At 45.7% G+C, this 16,111-nt stretch overlaps 2 protein-coding genes across 2 annotated transcripts in view; both read right to left on the bottom strand.

Annotated features, from left to right (window-relative positions):
• Positions 1 to 2,993, bottom strand: part of cfl2 (cofilin 2 (muscle)) — a 4,026-nt gene extending 1,033 nt beyond the window's left edge. Inside the window, exons 1-3 of the mRNA XM_079219125.1 lie at positions 2,908 to 2,993; positions 1,673 to 1,980; positions 1,135 to 1,211 (exon numbers count right to left, since the gene is read on the bottom strand). Coding sequence (XP_079075251.1) covers positions 1,135 to 1,211; positions 1,673 to 1,980; positions 2,908 to 2,910 — 388 coding nt within the window. The 5' untranslated portion in view covers positions 2,911 to 2,993. The remainder of the gene's footprint in view (positions 1 to 1,134; positions 1,212 to 1,672; positions 1,981 to 2,907) is intronic.
• A 144-nt stretch (positions 2,994 to 3,137) lies between these two features.
• Positions 3,138 to 16,111, bottom strand: part of baz1a (bromodomain adjacent to zinc finger domain, 1A) — a gene marked incomplete at its 5' end in the record, with an annotated part of 45,553 nt that continues 32,579 nt past the window's right edge. Inside the window, 9 exons of the mRNA XM_079227010.1 lie at positions 3,138 to 4,279; positions 6,835 to 6,922; positions 7,103 to 7,296; positions 7,518 to 7,693; positions 7,784 to 7,885; positions 7,968 to 8,134; positions 14,852 to 15,016; positions 15,102 to 15,184; positions 15,339 to 15,410. Of these exons, the coding sequence (XP_079083136.1) occupies positions 4,107 to 4,279; positions 6,835 to 6,922; positions 7,103 to 7,296; positions 7,518 to 7,693; positions 7,784 to 7,885; positions 7,968 to 8,134; positions 14,852 to 15,016; positions 15,102 to 15,184; positions 15,339 to 15,410 (1,220 nt within the window). The 3' untranslated portion in view covers positions 3,138 to 4,106. The remainder of the gene's footprint in view (positions 4,280 to 6,834; positions 6,923 to 7,102; positions 7,297 to 7,517; positions 7,694 to 7,783; positions 7,886 to 7,967; positions 8,135 to 14,851; positions 15,017 to 15,101; positions 15,185 to 15,338; positions 15,411 to 16,111) is intronic.

Raw genomic sequence — 16,111 nt, forward strand, 5'->3', positions numbered from 1 at the left:
AGGGCAAAGGGCAAAACTGCCCCTAAGAAATATAATTTTGCCCCTGATATCACTATAAGAGGGGCAAAAAAAATGCCCTCACAATTTCCCTATACTAATTATGATAATTCAATGAACTTAGATGTCTGCGTTTAAATCAACCGTTTGGACTTCCTGTCACTCGTAGCGCCGCTGCTCTCACGACTGTTGCGCAACACACAGGACAACATGCACGACACGCCGCTGCTCAAAGACGTAAAATAAAGCATCAAACTGGCTGCGGGTCCTCAAGCAGCGCTGGAAGCGGCCGTCATTCAGACACACTTCCTCGCGTGAAATCCACCGAGCTGTGTGGCTACGGATAATATTATAAACCCAGACACGAGTGCGTTTGACGTTCCGACATTTTGGGGATTTCCACAACAAGTATAAAGCAGAAAGAGTGGTTATTTCCATGGTGCAAGGCGTAAATGAAACCTGCTTGCAGAGATAAGCCCCGCCCCCGCATCCAGCTCGAATGACAACATTGATGACATGTTGGTCTGCTTGTCTGCTTAACAATCACATTTTGCTGCAATAAAAATGATTGAAGTGAGATGAAACTTGATCTTAGATACCACCCCTAGTAGGTACGACGTGATTAAGTAATATCATTTTTTATTATTAAAAAAAAAAGAAACAAACAAGTTATAATTGTTAATAGTTGTTTAAAAAATGTAACAACAATAAATTACCACAAAGAACTAAGAATAAAATTGAATATGATTGTCTGATACGTTTTCTGTTCAATGTTTGTTTTTGTTCAAAAAAATCTAAGAAAACACTTTGAATCTGTAGACTACTGCCTAATAGTCTTATTGTTGCCATTTGATGACAATTGCTCATATACTGTAAGCCTAAATAAGTATATGTATTATTTGGAAAAAAGGTTGAATGTTATTTCACAAGTTTCAAAAAGTGCCCCAAATATTTATTGAAATGCCCCGGGATTTCAGTCGGTGGGGGCAAAAATTGCCCCCGAAAACATATGTAAATTTCCTACCCTGCTCCACCTACCACACCTGAACTTGACCTCATGGCATTTCCCATCAAGGAGAAGATGTTAGGAAAGGACACATAGGCATCACATGACCTCACACACGTCACATGACTCACCTGTAAACTTCTTTTTGATGGCGTCTTTAGAGCTGGCGTAGATCATCTTGCTCTTCAGCGGAGCGTTCTCTGGAGCCCTGAAACCCAGCAACGACCAGTCAACCAGAATCCACTACAGGAAGTGGACCAGTCAACTAGAATCCACTACAGGAAGTGGACCAGTCAACTAGAATCCACTACAGGAAGTGGACCAGTCACAACCAGGATCCACTACAGGAAGTGGACCACAGTCACGACCAGGATCCACTACAGCAGGGGTTCTTAACCTTTTTGACCTCGGGGCCCAACTTTAAGTACAAAGTGCCACAGGGCCCATTCAAATATTAACACTGTATTGATTTATTAAGTAATTGATCACACTCTTGGTTTGATTTGAATGGTTAAGAATCACTGCACTTCAGGAAGTGGACCACAGTCACGACCAGAATCCACTACAGACTACAGGAAGTAGTCCAGGATCTGAGACTACAGATCAGACCTGGATCAATAAGTGACCACAGATCAAATCAGAGGACCGGGTCCCTGAGGGGCACCGTACCAGAAGATGAAAACCAGGTCCTCCTTCTTGGACTCCTTGGTCTCGTAGGTGGCGTCGTACAGCCCGTAGCGGCAGTCGTTGGGGGGCAGCAGCTGGACGAAGCAAGCGTATGGATCCTCCACAGAGTCCCCGATGTCGCCCACCAGGATCTGCTTGCCCTCCTCCACGATGATCTTCTTCCGGTCCTCACTCAGGCAGAATAGCACGGCCTTCTTCCTCTTTTTCACCTCGTCCTGGGACGAAGATTTCCTCACCTTCATGTCGTTGAACACCCTGATGACCTCATCGTTCACGGTCACGCCTGACGCCTGATTGGTCGACAGGGGACATGTAACTTATTGTTACTACAGGACAGTACATGATATATACATACATATACACACACACAGTTCAAAAGTTTTGGGTCACTTAGAAATGTCCTTATTTTTTAGTTTAAAAAAAAAATAATATATATATATATACATATATATATATATATATATATATATATATATGTATATATATATATATAGTGGATCTTGGATGCCAGACGGTTTGATGGACAGTTGAACCTATCTACTAACTAACTAACCTAATCTACTAACTAACTAACCAGTATATACACTAACCAGTGACTAACTAACCAGTAGATACATTACCCAGTTACACCAACTAAACAGTAGATAAACTAACCAGTGACACCAACTAACCAGCAGATACACTAATCAACCAGTCGATAAACTAACCAGTATATACACTAACCAGCAGATTAATGCCTTTAGGCCTCCAGACAGACAGTGACTCTGCAGTCTGACTGTCTCTCTGCCTGCCTGTCTACTCACGAAGTATGAGCCTGGACTAAACCCAGACTCTTGAACCCGGTCCTTCTGTTGACCCGGTTTAGTGTGTTCAGAGGGTCCAGCTGGTCTCGGTTAGTCCGGGTCCGGTAGTGAGTCCCGGCTGGGTGCAGGCCGGTCAGCGGAGCCAAGATGGCCGCCCCGGGCCACACGGCCTGGGGCGGCCCGGCCCGTTACAGATTAAAGCAGATACACGTCCGGTACCGTCGGCAGATCAAAGTCCGTTACCGGGACACGGTCGAGTGACGTCAGCACCGAGTTACCGGAGCGGCTAACTAACGGGATCGGCGGCCATGCTAGCTAACATCCCGCTATATAACGGGCCGCCGGAGACCCGCCAGACCCGGACGGCACGTGGACCAGGACCACCTCGATCCCGGGTCTCCGGGAGGTTCTTACCATGTTGTCCCGGTGTTCGTCCGCTGCGACGCCGTCTGATCGGGCTTCTCTCCGGGGTGAGGGAGCGGGGAGTGTGGCCGGAGGGGGGGGGGGGGAAGAGAGAGGCAGAGAGAGAGAGAGAGAGAGAGAGAGAGAGCGAGCGAGATGCCGATCATCAGACCGGGACTGAACAGAACATAGTTAGGGCTGTTTCAGGTCTATAGTTAGAATAATCAGACAGCAGCTGGTTATAAAAGTGAATTTATTTTATTATTTTTAGAACAGTATCACTAAACTTCTATAATTCATAAATAAAGCCAACACAGAACTAAATAAATATGCAGCGGTGGCTCCAGTGTAGTGTACAGCTGACCTCCACAGACACACACACTCTGACTGAGCTGCAGCAGTCATACTAACACAACAGAAAAAGGCATCAAACAAACACAATCAGCTGAAAGAAGCAGGAAGAACGTTGCTGAACTCAAACATTAAACTACAGATCCACAGAGGCTCAGGTTTCCCTCTTAAAAAAAACAGTTCCACCTATTTATCTTCTTTCTTTTACTTTGACCAAAAGCCATTTCAGTCTGCCGTTTGTCTTTATGCTAAGCCTCAATGGACACATAAGTGTAACTGTCCCTTTAAGGCTGAGATCAGTGTGAGAATCTCATTACTATAATTTATTTCACTTGTATTCATGTTAGCACAAATGAAGATTACATCTAATCTAGTGGAGGATATTTAGCCTGAAACCTTGTTGCCACGGTGACACTCTGCTGCATGTTAGAAAATATTTTTCATTCAAATTTTCTTTTGTACCCGAGAGAAAACAAACGTCCTTATGGGAGTTATTTAAATAGCTGGTGAGAAGCTGAACTTTGTTTAGTGGTTGTTACACCTCTCTCTCCCTCTCTCTCTCTCTCCTCAACGTTTCTACAGTTTCATGAACTCAAAAGGAGGAAACCACAGTTATCATGTAATCACTTCGTCTCCAGTGAGCTCTAAACAAACATTGATCTGGTTCTCATTAGTTTCAAGTGAACAGTTTGAGGAGGTTTGTTCGTGTCGGACTTCATGACCTTCATATTGGCTATGAAATGTTTTGATTGTCACGGGGAGGTCAAAGGTCATGCAGCAACCCATCAGTACATGAGGGGCCTCATCCCTGGCCCAATGAGCAGAGAGGACGTTGGGGAGGTCACACGGGTGCGTTCGGGTCACTGTCGGGAGCGCTTGGCCGCCGGAGCACTGCGCTCTGATAGGCCGAGCCTGCCGAGCTCTGCATGGAAGAACTGCTGCAGCCGATGCCCCGCCTTCGCCTCGCTGGTGTGGCGAGGGTTGTACTGGAGGCAGTTGGAGAACATCAGGTCCACGTCGGAGACAAACTCACCTGCAGGGACAGGGACAGGGACACACACACACACACACACACGTTAGATTACATTTAGCTGACGCTTTTATCCAAAGCGACTTACAATAAGTGCATTCAACCATGAGGACAAACTCAGAACAACAAGAATCAAGAAAGTACAATTTCTTCAAGAAAGCCAAACTACAAAGTGCTATAAGTAAGTGCCATTTAAGTGCTACTTTTCTTATTCAAGGTATAGTCGGAAAAGATGTGTTTTTAGTTCACGACGGAAGAGATGTAGCGACTTTCTCCTGTTCTGATGTCAATGGGGAGCTCATTCCACAATTGAGGAGCCAGGACAGCAAACAGTCGGGACTTTGTTCAGTGTTTAGCTCGCAGTGACAGAGCTACAAGCCGATTGGCAGAAGCTGAGCGAACGACTGGGGTGTGAGGTTTTACCATGTCCTGGATGTAAATTGGACCCGATCTGTTCACAGCACGGAACACAAGTACCAATGTTTTGAAGCGGATGCAGGTGGCCACAGGTAACCAGTGAAGGGAGCGGAGTAGTGTGAATTTAGGTTAAAGACCAGTCAAGCTGCTGCATTCTGGATGAGCTGCAGAGGTCAGGTTGCATTAGCAGGTAGACCTGCCAGGAGGGACTTACAGTAGTCAAGGCGCGAGATGATCAGAGCCTGGACCAGAACCTGTGCCGCCTTCTGAGTGAGAAGGGGATGTATTCTCCTGATGTGCAGCATGAACCTACACGTTGAGCATCATGGACCTACAGGAACGTGTTGCAGTAATGTTGGCAGTCAGGGAGAGTTGACTGTCGAGTGTCACACCGAAGTTCCTGGCAGTCGGGGCCATCACAGAGTTGTTGAAGGTCGGGTGGGTGAGAGAGAGCATTTTCCTGGAAGGAAAAGTAGTTCAGTCTTGTCAGGGTTAATTTTCAGGTGGTGTGTGGACATCCTCTGAGAGATGTCAAACAGACAGGCAGAGATTCGTGCTGCTACCTGTGTTTCCGATTGGGGAAACGAGAGGATCAGTTGGGTGTCATCAGCATAGCTATGGTAGGAAAAGCCATGTGAGCGAATGACGCAGTCGAGAGAGTTGGTGTACAGAGGGGACACAGGACGGAGCCTTGAGGGACCCCAGTAGTGAGAGGACAAGGCTCAGACCTTCTCCAAGTTACCTGGTAAGTGCGGTCGTTGAGGTAGGATGAGAAGAGGGAGAGCCGAGCCTGAGATACCAAGGTCCTGGAGGGAGGAAATAAGGATCTGGTGGTTCACTGTCAAAGGCAGCAGAACGGTCTAGAAGGAAAAAGGACAGAGGAGAGAGCGGCTGCTCTAGCAGTGTGAAGCTGCTCAGAGACAGCAAGGAGGGTAGTCTCTGTTGAGGCCTTGAATCCAGACTGGTGAGGGTCCAAAAGGTTGTTATGGTGGAGAAAGGAGGAGACTTGGTTAATGATAGCTTGCTCCACAGTTTTGGAAGGAGGTTGGTGAAGATAGAGAAGAGTTTGAGAGGAGGACGTCCAATTCTTCCATGAAATCTCCCAAGGAACCAGGTGGACGGTAGAGAACAATTTTTAGTTGAACCGGATGAGTAACCGTCACAGCATGAAACTCAAAAGACAGAGGGGTAAACAGTGGAAGCGGGTAGAGAGAAAAACTCCATTTTGGGGAGATGAGTAAACCAGTACCTCCACCCGGGTCAGAGGGTCTGGGTGTGTGGCTGAAGGAGAAGGCAGAGGAGAGAGCAGCAGAGGTAGATGTGTTGTCTGGTGTGATCCAAGTCTCAGTGAGAGACAGGAAGTCCAGCGATTGCTTGATAGCAAAACCAGAGATGAAGTCTGCCTTGCGGTTAGCTGACTGGCAGTTTCAGAGTGACAAGGTGTTGGGTCTGTGTGGAACGGGTGGGATACATAACAGAGGAGGGATTTTGATGCACGTGTGAACGAGTCCGAGGCCTATAGTATCTGTGAGTAGATATAAGCTCAGGTATGGAAGGTAAACACATATTCACAGAGCAATGTTTATACTCAGCCGCCCCCGAAGACTCCAACGAAAGATTCCTACGTCTTTATCCTCCGAGTCTCGACTCCAACGAAAGACTCCTTTGTATTTATCCTCCGAATCTCCAACGAAAGACTCCTGTGTCTTTATCCTCAGAGTCTCTAACAAAAGACTCCTGTGTCTTTATCCTCAGAGTCTCCGACAAAAGACTCCTGCGTCTTTATCCTCCGAGTCTTGACTCCAACGAAAGACTCCTACGTCTTTATCCTCCGAATCTCCAACGAAAGACTCCTACATCTTTATCCCCGAGTCTCCAACCACAGACTCCCATGTCTTTATTTTCCGAGTCTTCACTGACGCCTAAGACCCCCACATGGTTTTACTCCAGAGTTGAGATGGTTAGCTACAGCTGTGTCGACTGCGCCCCCAGCTCATTAGTGAATGGCCACCAATAGAAACTACTGTGCTCAGGACAATAGCAGGTCTTCCCTTTAATCAGTGAAGTTTTACAAGAATAGGTCACAGGGGAACAACAACCAGACAAACTCACCACAACACCGTCAGTGTGAGAGTCCTCACCTGCTGTCTGATATTCACAGTTGTTGACTTTCTCTCTGATGGTGCTGAGTGCAATCGGCTTTTTGACGATGTCATAATAGTCAGGGACCTACAGACAGGTAAGTTACAGACAGGTAAGTTACAGACAGGTAGACAGATGTATACACATGTACCTGTGTGTCCAGGTGTGCGCACACACACACACACACACACACACACACACACACACACACACACACACACACACACACACACACACACACACACACACACACACACACACACACACCTGAGTCCGGGACACCAGCTTCTTGAAAGGCCAGCTGTCTTCATGCCTGACCAGCTCCACCGTCAGCTGCTCGCAGGCCGACAACTCGTGAACGCCGTAGTTCCTGCCGGAGGAGCGTCGGCTTGATGAAGACGAAGCGGAGGAGGATGAAGGTGGAAGGAGAAGCCTGGAAGGCTTGGGAGGCGGGGCTATGTCTGGGGGAGGAGGAGAGGGAGAGGTCACTGTAGTTGGTTCCTGGTTTTACAGGTGTTGGTCAGCATCCAGCTCAGGAATGTTACCTGGAGAACCAACAAGAAGCTTCACTTCCTGGTTCAACATTCTAATCAAGTCACATAAACCGGCCTTCATCTGGTCACCTGCCGGCAATTGTTACCTGTTGATTACCCGTCGGCAGGTTCATTGATTGGTTGTTTACCTGTTGGAGATCTCTTACGGGGCTCCGTTAGACCCGGTGAGGTTTTGGTGTCATTATTTGGTGCCGGGATCTCGTGGCTCAGACGGGCGCTGACGCGACTGCCAGAACGGGCTGGAGTTTTACCTGCAGATGTGTTGGCCTTCACTGTGGGGGGTGTGGCCTTCTTACCTGAAGACCTGTGATTGGATAGAATCTGGAATTAGAGCTACAGTTCTCTGGGATCAGGTCTGAAGTTCTCTGGGATCAGGTCTACAACAGATACTGACTTGGAGGCGAATGAGTTTTTTCCCGCCGAGGCGGGTGTGCTGTTCTTGGCAGTTGCCTGTTGACTTTTGCCTTTCAGGGGCGGGGCCAGGTTTTTCTTAGTTCTGCAGAGATTTTGCGAGGAGAAGCTGCTGTTTAATACGGATCTCACTGTAAATGGACGAGGTTGAATATTTCGACAGTTACCTCACTACTGCTTCCTCCTCCGACTCTTCTTCTTCCTCCGACTCCTCTTCATCTTCTGGCTCCAACGCCACCTCTTCCTCGACAGAAGAGCGCTGACGGGATGGGAGGCGGCTTGATCTCTGTTTGGGACGACAGTCTGGACAGAACCAGTCCCCTTCTGGAACCACCTGAGACAAGAAGAACTTGTGTTTAGTGTTAGCATGATGCCAATATCGAGCCTAGAGGTGGGGCCTCAGACAGTGGGTTTGGTTAGCATACCTTTTTTTTGTGATCAAATTTGTTATTGATTTTCTAGATATGCATATAAAGAAAAGGTGTGCACAATACATGTATATAAAGATACAAATAATCATACAAATAAAAGAAAAAACAATACATAGGTGTATACCCGCATATACACATGTATATATGCACATACACATCCTCATACATACATGTACACATATATACACATGCACACACATAGATACATATATACACACATAGTGTTACTTACCCCCCTTCCCACTATTAGCGACACCCTCCCCCCTCACATCTACAAATGCTATACAAGGGAATGTATTATATTGTTATATATTTACATACATTGTTGAATTTTGCTTAAATCCGTAGACCAAGATAAAATAGTGTTTTCTTTAGCACCGTGTATTCTAGCTATTGAGAGCTTCATGTTCACCACGTCAAGATAGCTAGCTAACCACTGGGGTTTCGTTAGGTTATGAGGTGGACTCCAACGCATTGCTAGCATTTCTTTTGCGGCTGTCAGTCCAGTTAGGAAGATGCGTTTTCGATGCCGTGATAATTCCAGTGCGGAAAAGTCATTTAGAAGCAGCACGGCAGGAATGCATGGAACTACATAGTTCAGGATTGTTGTCAAAAAGAAACAAACCATTTTCCAAAAAAGATTTACATATTTACAAAACCAAAACATGTGCATGAAAGAGCCTGCAAGTCCTCCTGTACAAAGGGTACATATTGATGATGTGATTATTTTCATTAAAAAAAAAAAAAAACCCTTCCCTCGTTGTGAAATAGGTTGGGTGTAAAAAATGTAGGTGAATCTGCTGATGGTTGGACTGGGATTATATTTGGAAAGGTATAACTGGAACCTCGAACAACCCCAGTTATACCTTTCCAAATATAATCCCAGTCCAACTGCACATTCTCCGTCATGTGTACGAGGTCTTTGGCCCAGACCTGTTCAATATGTAAGGTTTTGTAAGAAGATACAGAGAATAAGGAGTACAGTTTGGATACTAATCCCTTGGTTTGGCCTTGCGGATTCAAAATAGAATGCAGGTGATGTGATCCCAAAAGGTCATTCCATGGAACCCTGTGTACTTTAAGTGAAGATCTTAGTTGTAGATATAGAAAAAAAGATGAGCCAGGTATGCCATAGGTAGTAGGTATATCATTAAATGACCTCAAACCATTCTCATTAAAGATATGTGCTAGGTTGTGTATCTTTTTGCTTGCCCATGTTGGTGAAGAAAACGGGGCACCACCGGTAAGTAATAGACGGTTATTAAAGATTGGGGTATCGCGATGCCATTTGAGAATTGTTTTGGTCTCTTTTTCAGCCATACGCCATCTTGATAGTGCAAATGATATAATTGGGCCAAGTGAGAGTTTAGCTTGTTTAAGTGGAATAGACCAGGTCCTCTAACCTGTGTGGTGCGGCAAGGTTTTCTTAAATTGGCTTCCAAGATACCGATGCCTCTGGATTCAACCAAATTGAGAGTGGTCTCAAAACAAAAGACCAAAAATAATATTTAAAGTTTGGAACTGCAAGACCACCTTTAGTTTTATGCCTTTGTAGTGTGGACATCTTAACTCGTGGTTGTTTCCCACCCCATATGAACTTGAAATTAGGGAGTGGAGTTTAATTGAGATAAGGTTAACATAGATGCGAAAAAATTTACTCTTGGTAGAACATCCATCTTCTCAATTGAAACCCTAGTCTTTAACGATGTTGAACTCTGAGTCCATCTGTGAAGGTCAGATTCAATACGTTTATATATGTCCAAGTAATTTCTTGAGATGGTTGTATTTAGGGATTTGAAGATTTCAATGCCAATGTATTTGAAATGTTTAACAATAGGGAACTTGGTGTTAAATATTGATTTAAAAAGGTAAAAGAGCTGATTTAGTCCAATTAATGTTATAACCTGACAATAACAAAAATCTGTAAAGGTACTTAGAATATGAGGGATGGAAGTGGGGACTTTGTCAATACATATTAAAATGTCATCAGCATATAAAGAGATTTTATGGCTGGTGTCATTGAAAGTTATTGGAAAGATAGATGGATGTCTTCTTAGAGTTTGAGCAAGTGGTTCAAGTGACAGAGCAAATAAAAAGGGGCTATAGGGGTGGCCTTGACGACAAGAGCGTATGATGTGAAATCGAGGAGAGGCAATCCCATTCGTAACTACAGTAGCCGTGGGATTTTTATAAAGTAGCTGGATCAATTTAATAAAATTTGTCCCCAATCCCAATCTTTCCAATACTCCCCATAGATAAACCCATTCAACCCTATCAAAAGGCCTTTTCTGCATCTAAGCTAAGGACAGCACTAGGAGGCGTGCCATCTTTCACAGCATGAATAATATGCAAAAGACGACACATGTTATCAGAAGCCAGTCGTGTCTTAATGAAGCCCGTCTGGTCAGAGTGAACCAATTTAAATCATGCAAGTTTCAAGGCGGGATGCCAAAATGCGTGCAAACAATTTAATCTTGGTAGTAGAGATAGATAGGGGTCTGTAGTTGCTGCATAGAGTCAGATCTTTACCGGGTTTAGGTAATACTGATATTAAGGCTAAGTTAATGTCCTCTAAAAAACAACTCCTTTCAATAGAACAATTAATCATCTTCAATAGAAACGGGCCGATCAGATCCTAAAAAGTAAGGTAAAATTCAGGGGGAATACCATCCCATCCCGGTGATTTCCCCCTTTTCATCACCGCAATGGCATCTTTAAGTTCGGTCAGAGTAATTAGGGCCCCGAAGTCGTTGGACTCATCAAGGGAGAGTTGGAAGTGTCACTTTTTGTAAAAAGCTATCACATTTTGCTTTGTGTTGGAAGAAAAAACGTATTTACTCTAATATAACTGTGAAACAGTAATTGATTAAATCATATACTGTGTAAAGGCTTGTGGCTTCTCATTTGACCTACTTTCCTGTTAAAACATACGTATGCTTTTCAAGTGACCTGATAGTCATGAGACTGTGGATGCCTACATGTCTGTTTGATGAACGTGGTGTTCCTTATTATCATACGACCATGCAAGCGAATCTGAAGACGTCATGAGAGCTTCTGTGATTGTGTCATTAATGTATTTAAGCGGTAACTCTCTGCTCATTTATTGAGCAGTCCAGGATACGCAATTGACATAATGTTGTGATTCTAACTCTGCTTCGAAGAATAAATGTTCCTGATCAATGATTTTACCACCAGGTGTAGAGTAAATTTTTCCATCACTTCATCAGGGCGAACTTCGGAGGTATATAGTTTAGAGTAAAAGGAATGAAATTCAAAATGTATCTTTTTAAGGTCCGTCAATACTTTCTGGCCAGAATCAATAGATATAATACTAGCAGCCTTCTCACCTTGTTGTAGGCTTAGAGCCAACAGGTGGCTTGGTCTAGATCCATTGAAATAATAATTTCTTCTAGATCTGTGAATCAAAAATTCTGCCATAGCTCTTAAAAGGGTGTTTAATTTAAATTGTATGGATTTTATTTGTTTTTCCCTGTCATCTGAGAAGCCAGCATTTTGCTGATTACTCTGAAAAATTTGGAGAACAGTCTCATATTCATTAATTTGCCCTAATCTAGTTTTATTGAGATGTGAGGAATATGAGATTGCTGTGTTCCTTATGCAACCTTTAATGGCACTCCAAAGAATACGTGGGTCATTGGTGGTCCCAGCATTTTCTGAAATAAAAACAGAAAAAGCATCTCTAAAATAAGTGCAAAACGTATCGTTTCTCAGTCGGGTTACATTAAAGCGCCACGTTGTAGCTCTTGTGGGCGTGTGTGCCAAGGTTCATTTAGACATGACTATGCTGTGATCTGATAACGGACAAGGGAGAATTTGTATTTGTACTGGCCAACAGATGGTCTATTCTAGAATAAGATTTGTGTCTATTTGAGTAAAAACTGTATTGTCTGGATGTAGGGTTGATAGCGGGATATAGGTCAGTGAGACTAAAATCAGACATAAGACCCTGAAATGCAGACGTAGTACAATTATGTGAGTGTTGAGTTGACTCAACCGAGCAGTTGAATGTCCGGTCCAGTACAGCATTCACATCGGCACCAATTACAACTGAGAAACCTTCCAACTTGACTAAGACTGTGATGGACGGTGAGAGGGTCCGCTGGCAAGTTGCTGCTGCGCCTCCTCCGGTGTTTTCCTCCGGTGTTTTCGTCTTTCTTTCTTTTTTAAGTTTCGTATTGATTGATCAGGATTGTCTTGTGTGAATATATTAAATCCGTCTGCTGGATTTGGCTTGGCTTGCTCAGCAAACACCGAATCAGCAGTTGGACAGTTTCTACCTGTCTGATACCTCGCCACTCGTTAGCCAGAAGCTAGCCTCGCCGGTACAGGGTTCACCTGTGTGGGACTCCTGTGGCTCATCTCCGCACTCCGTGGCTGGACAGCCTGCTCTGGTGTGCCCCACGAAGCACACCCGTTCGGACTGGTCCGCTGTCGCCCTGCCAGCTCTCCTGGACGTTCACCTGCGCCTGCCGACTTGCTAGCCTGCTGCTAATCTCCGACGCCGTCCAGCCGGTTTCCCCGTCTCCAGCGGAGCTATGGCCGGAGAGCTCCGCTCTTCTCCTCTGCCCCAGCTGCGCTGGCTCTGTGGCTTCATCATTATCACCTGGACCATCTACCGTTGGATTACGTCGCCCCCGATCTCACATCATGTGGAGCTTTAATCTGCTGCTTTGGATTGCGCTATGTTTGACTCTCACGAGCGCATCACTGCCGCTCCGTTACTCGGCAACGGAAATGTTACGTCTCCGGACCTTCTCAAGGACCCCCCCACCTCAGCTTGCATCCCACCACTACATTCTCAAACGACCAAGATACATCCACCGTGGCTCTGGACGGAACTTTCAATAAACTCAACACAACAGCAACACAAACATCCGCTCCTTCTGGTCCACAGGGCCTCATACCCAACTACACAAAGCCAAAGAACCATCTCCTACAGACAACATCAAACATATCGACACTACAGATCTCTCCACCCTTATCAGCTCTTACCCCAGCCCTCCCCCAGCATCCTCCCTGGCTGACCTTGTAATTTACTACAATAATTGCCTCTCCTCTTCCCTCATCATCCTGGCCCACCTGAAAAGTCGCTCAGTCTCATTTACTCACACTGCTCCCTGGTTCACACCGGAGCTCCGCCAGCTCAAAGCTACTGGCCGTCGACTGGAGCGACTCTACAAAAAGACTGGTCTCACGGTACACAGCCAAATACGTGGACCACCTTCATCACTACAAGAGAGCCCTCACCACTGCTAAATCTTCACACTATTCCAACCTAATCAACACTGGTACAGGCAACAGCAGAGTCCTCTTCTCAACAGTCAGCCACTTACTTCAGCCTCCTAAAACCCTCCCTCCAGACATCTATACTGAACAGTGCACTGCCTTCCTGGACTTCTTCAGCTATAAAATCAACACCATTCACCAACAACTGGCCTTATCTGGTACCTCCATAAACAATCCACCCTGGATGATTACCACTGGCCTACCTCTCATCAGCTTCCTCTCCGACTTCACCCCGGTATCAGAACACACCATCTCGGAACTCATCCATAAAGCCAAAACCACCACCTGTCAGCTCGATCTTCTTCCCACCTCCCTTGTCAAAGCCTATCTGCCATCCATTTCCCCCATGATCACCAACATAATTAACTCCTCTCTCACCACTGGTACTGTACCCTCCCCACTCTCAAACTGGCCGCCATCACACCTATCCTGAAAAAACCCGGTGCTGACCCAGCTGTCCTTAACAATTACCGGCCTATCTCCAACCTCCCCTTCATCTCTAAAACACTTGAAAGGGTGGTTGCCGCACAATTACAGTCCCACCTTGACATTAACAATCTCCATGAACCATTCCAATCTGGCTTCCGTCCAAACACAGCTCGGTGAATTTCACCGACTCCTCCAGGAACTGCGTCTCGCGTATCTCCGTAAAACGATACAGATTATGCCATCCACCATGGAAATAACCACCAGTTCGGCTTTATACTTTTTGTGTAAACTCCACATATGTCGGAACATCAAACTCCATGGTGTCTGGGTTCATAATATTATCCGTAGTCCCACAACAGCGCCTCAATGAAGCCGCTGTCAGCGCTGGTTCAGGCGGAGCAGCAGCAGTTTCATTCAGAAACGGGGAGACGGCGGTGGTGACGGGCGGAGCTTCTCAACGCTGATTCTCAACGCTGATTGGCTGCCGCAACTTTGCGTCACGCGATTTCTCCGCCAGAGTTGGGAGAATTCAACTCACGCGAATTCGCGCCACGTCCTTCGCTATGTTCGCCCCAGGTCAAACGTTCTGTTTGCGCCGCCTCAAAACGCGTCTAGCGCGAATAAATCGCCAATTCGCAACGCAGCGCGTCTGTGGATTGACTTTACATGTAATCTGTTCGCGCCGCAAATTCGCTCCGCGTCCGGTGTGAACACGGCATAAGATATTTAAGGCAGAGTTCATGCAGGTAAAGTGTGAGTTAGTGATCAATTATGGTAGCGATTGAGAGCAAAAGTCTTAAGCAGCCATCTTCTTTGTTGTGTCACCTGACTGGCCTGGTTAGCATACCTTGAGGCAGGCCTCACAGTGGGTGTGGTTAACATACCTTGAGGCGGGGCCTCAGACAGTGGGTGTGGTGTCCTCGATCACAGCCGTCACACAGTAGCATGTTGTCGCCGTCTCCTTTGCGTCTGCAGATGCGACAGCGAGCATTGAGGATGGAGCGAGACCAGAGGACACTTCTCTCCAGACTGGACAGGTGAACAAACACCTGTACACAAACATCAGTTTGTCAATCCCACAATAAACACACCACATAATCTGAAGCCATTCAACAAGAGGAGAGGGGTTCTGACCTGAGACAGACTGGAACAGGTCTGGAGAGACTCCCTCCAGCGCTCCAACACGGTCTTACTGACCCGACCACTGTCACTGCCGTCTGAGGACAGACAGGCAGACAAACAGGGGACAAAGAGACACAGACAGGGGACAGAGAGAGTAGAACGTGATTTTCCTGACTAACCTTCACAGTTGTTCATGAAATCAGAGCAGAAAAGGAAAAAGAAAGATATGATAAAACAATAAGGTCCTACCGTCACTGGTCTGGTCCTCGTCCTTCTTCTTGCTCTTCTTGGTCTTCTGGTCTCTCTTGGAGTCCTCGTCCCCTGTGAGCAGACCCACAGTATACCGGTTTCAAATTTTCGTACGGTATTAATTTGTCACATAGCCGTAACAGTTGTCGCTCTTCGGCAGGCAGCAAAATGTAGTTTTCACCTCTGAGGGCGCAGTAGTCGGAGTTACTTACGTGTCATGGTTATGCTTTTAGTCATGGTTAAAACTTTATAACAATTAATAACCCACAACTAACGCTCTTTAACAGGGTTAACTCTTCCTCAACTCTTCCCGCGAGGCTGCGTTTTGACACCGTCTACATTTTTAAAATATGCATATCTTTGCAATAATACGTCGGAGAAATATGGTTTGACGTCTAGCTGAAAGGAGACTTCCTGCTTCCGCTGCCTGCGCCTTGCAACATTTTACCATCATTCAGACAAGAATCTGTGGCGGCGATTTTGCCGATTAGGACGACGAAGGCTTTGACTCCTGCTCCGAAAAGGAATATGCAGACATAAGGGATTCATTTGAAGATGGGTAAGTATTTAGATACTAAACTTTGTGTTGCAATAGCGTATTTACGCTAGCAGGGTGAGCACATTTAGGTGGTCCCTTGCTGCTCGAGTCTGGCGTAATGCAGGTACGCACATAGTTTGTTTACATTAGCCGTTAGCACATTTAGCTCTGCAGTATGCATTCATTTCTCAGTCAATTTTCATAATCTTGGTGAAAGATCCCATTTCTACTAAAA

The sequence above is a fragment of the Taurulus bubalis genome, assembly GCF_910589615.1.
Source record: "Taurulus bubalis genome assembly, chromosome: 1".
NCBI lineage: Eukaryota > Metazoa > Chordata > Actinopteri > Perciformes > Cottidae > Taurulus > Taurulus bubalis.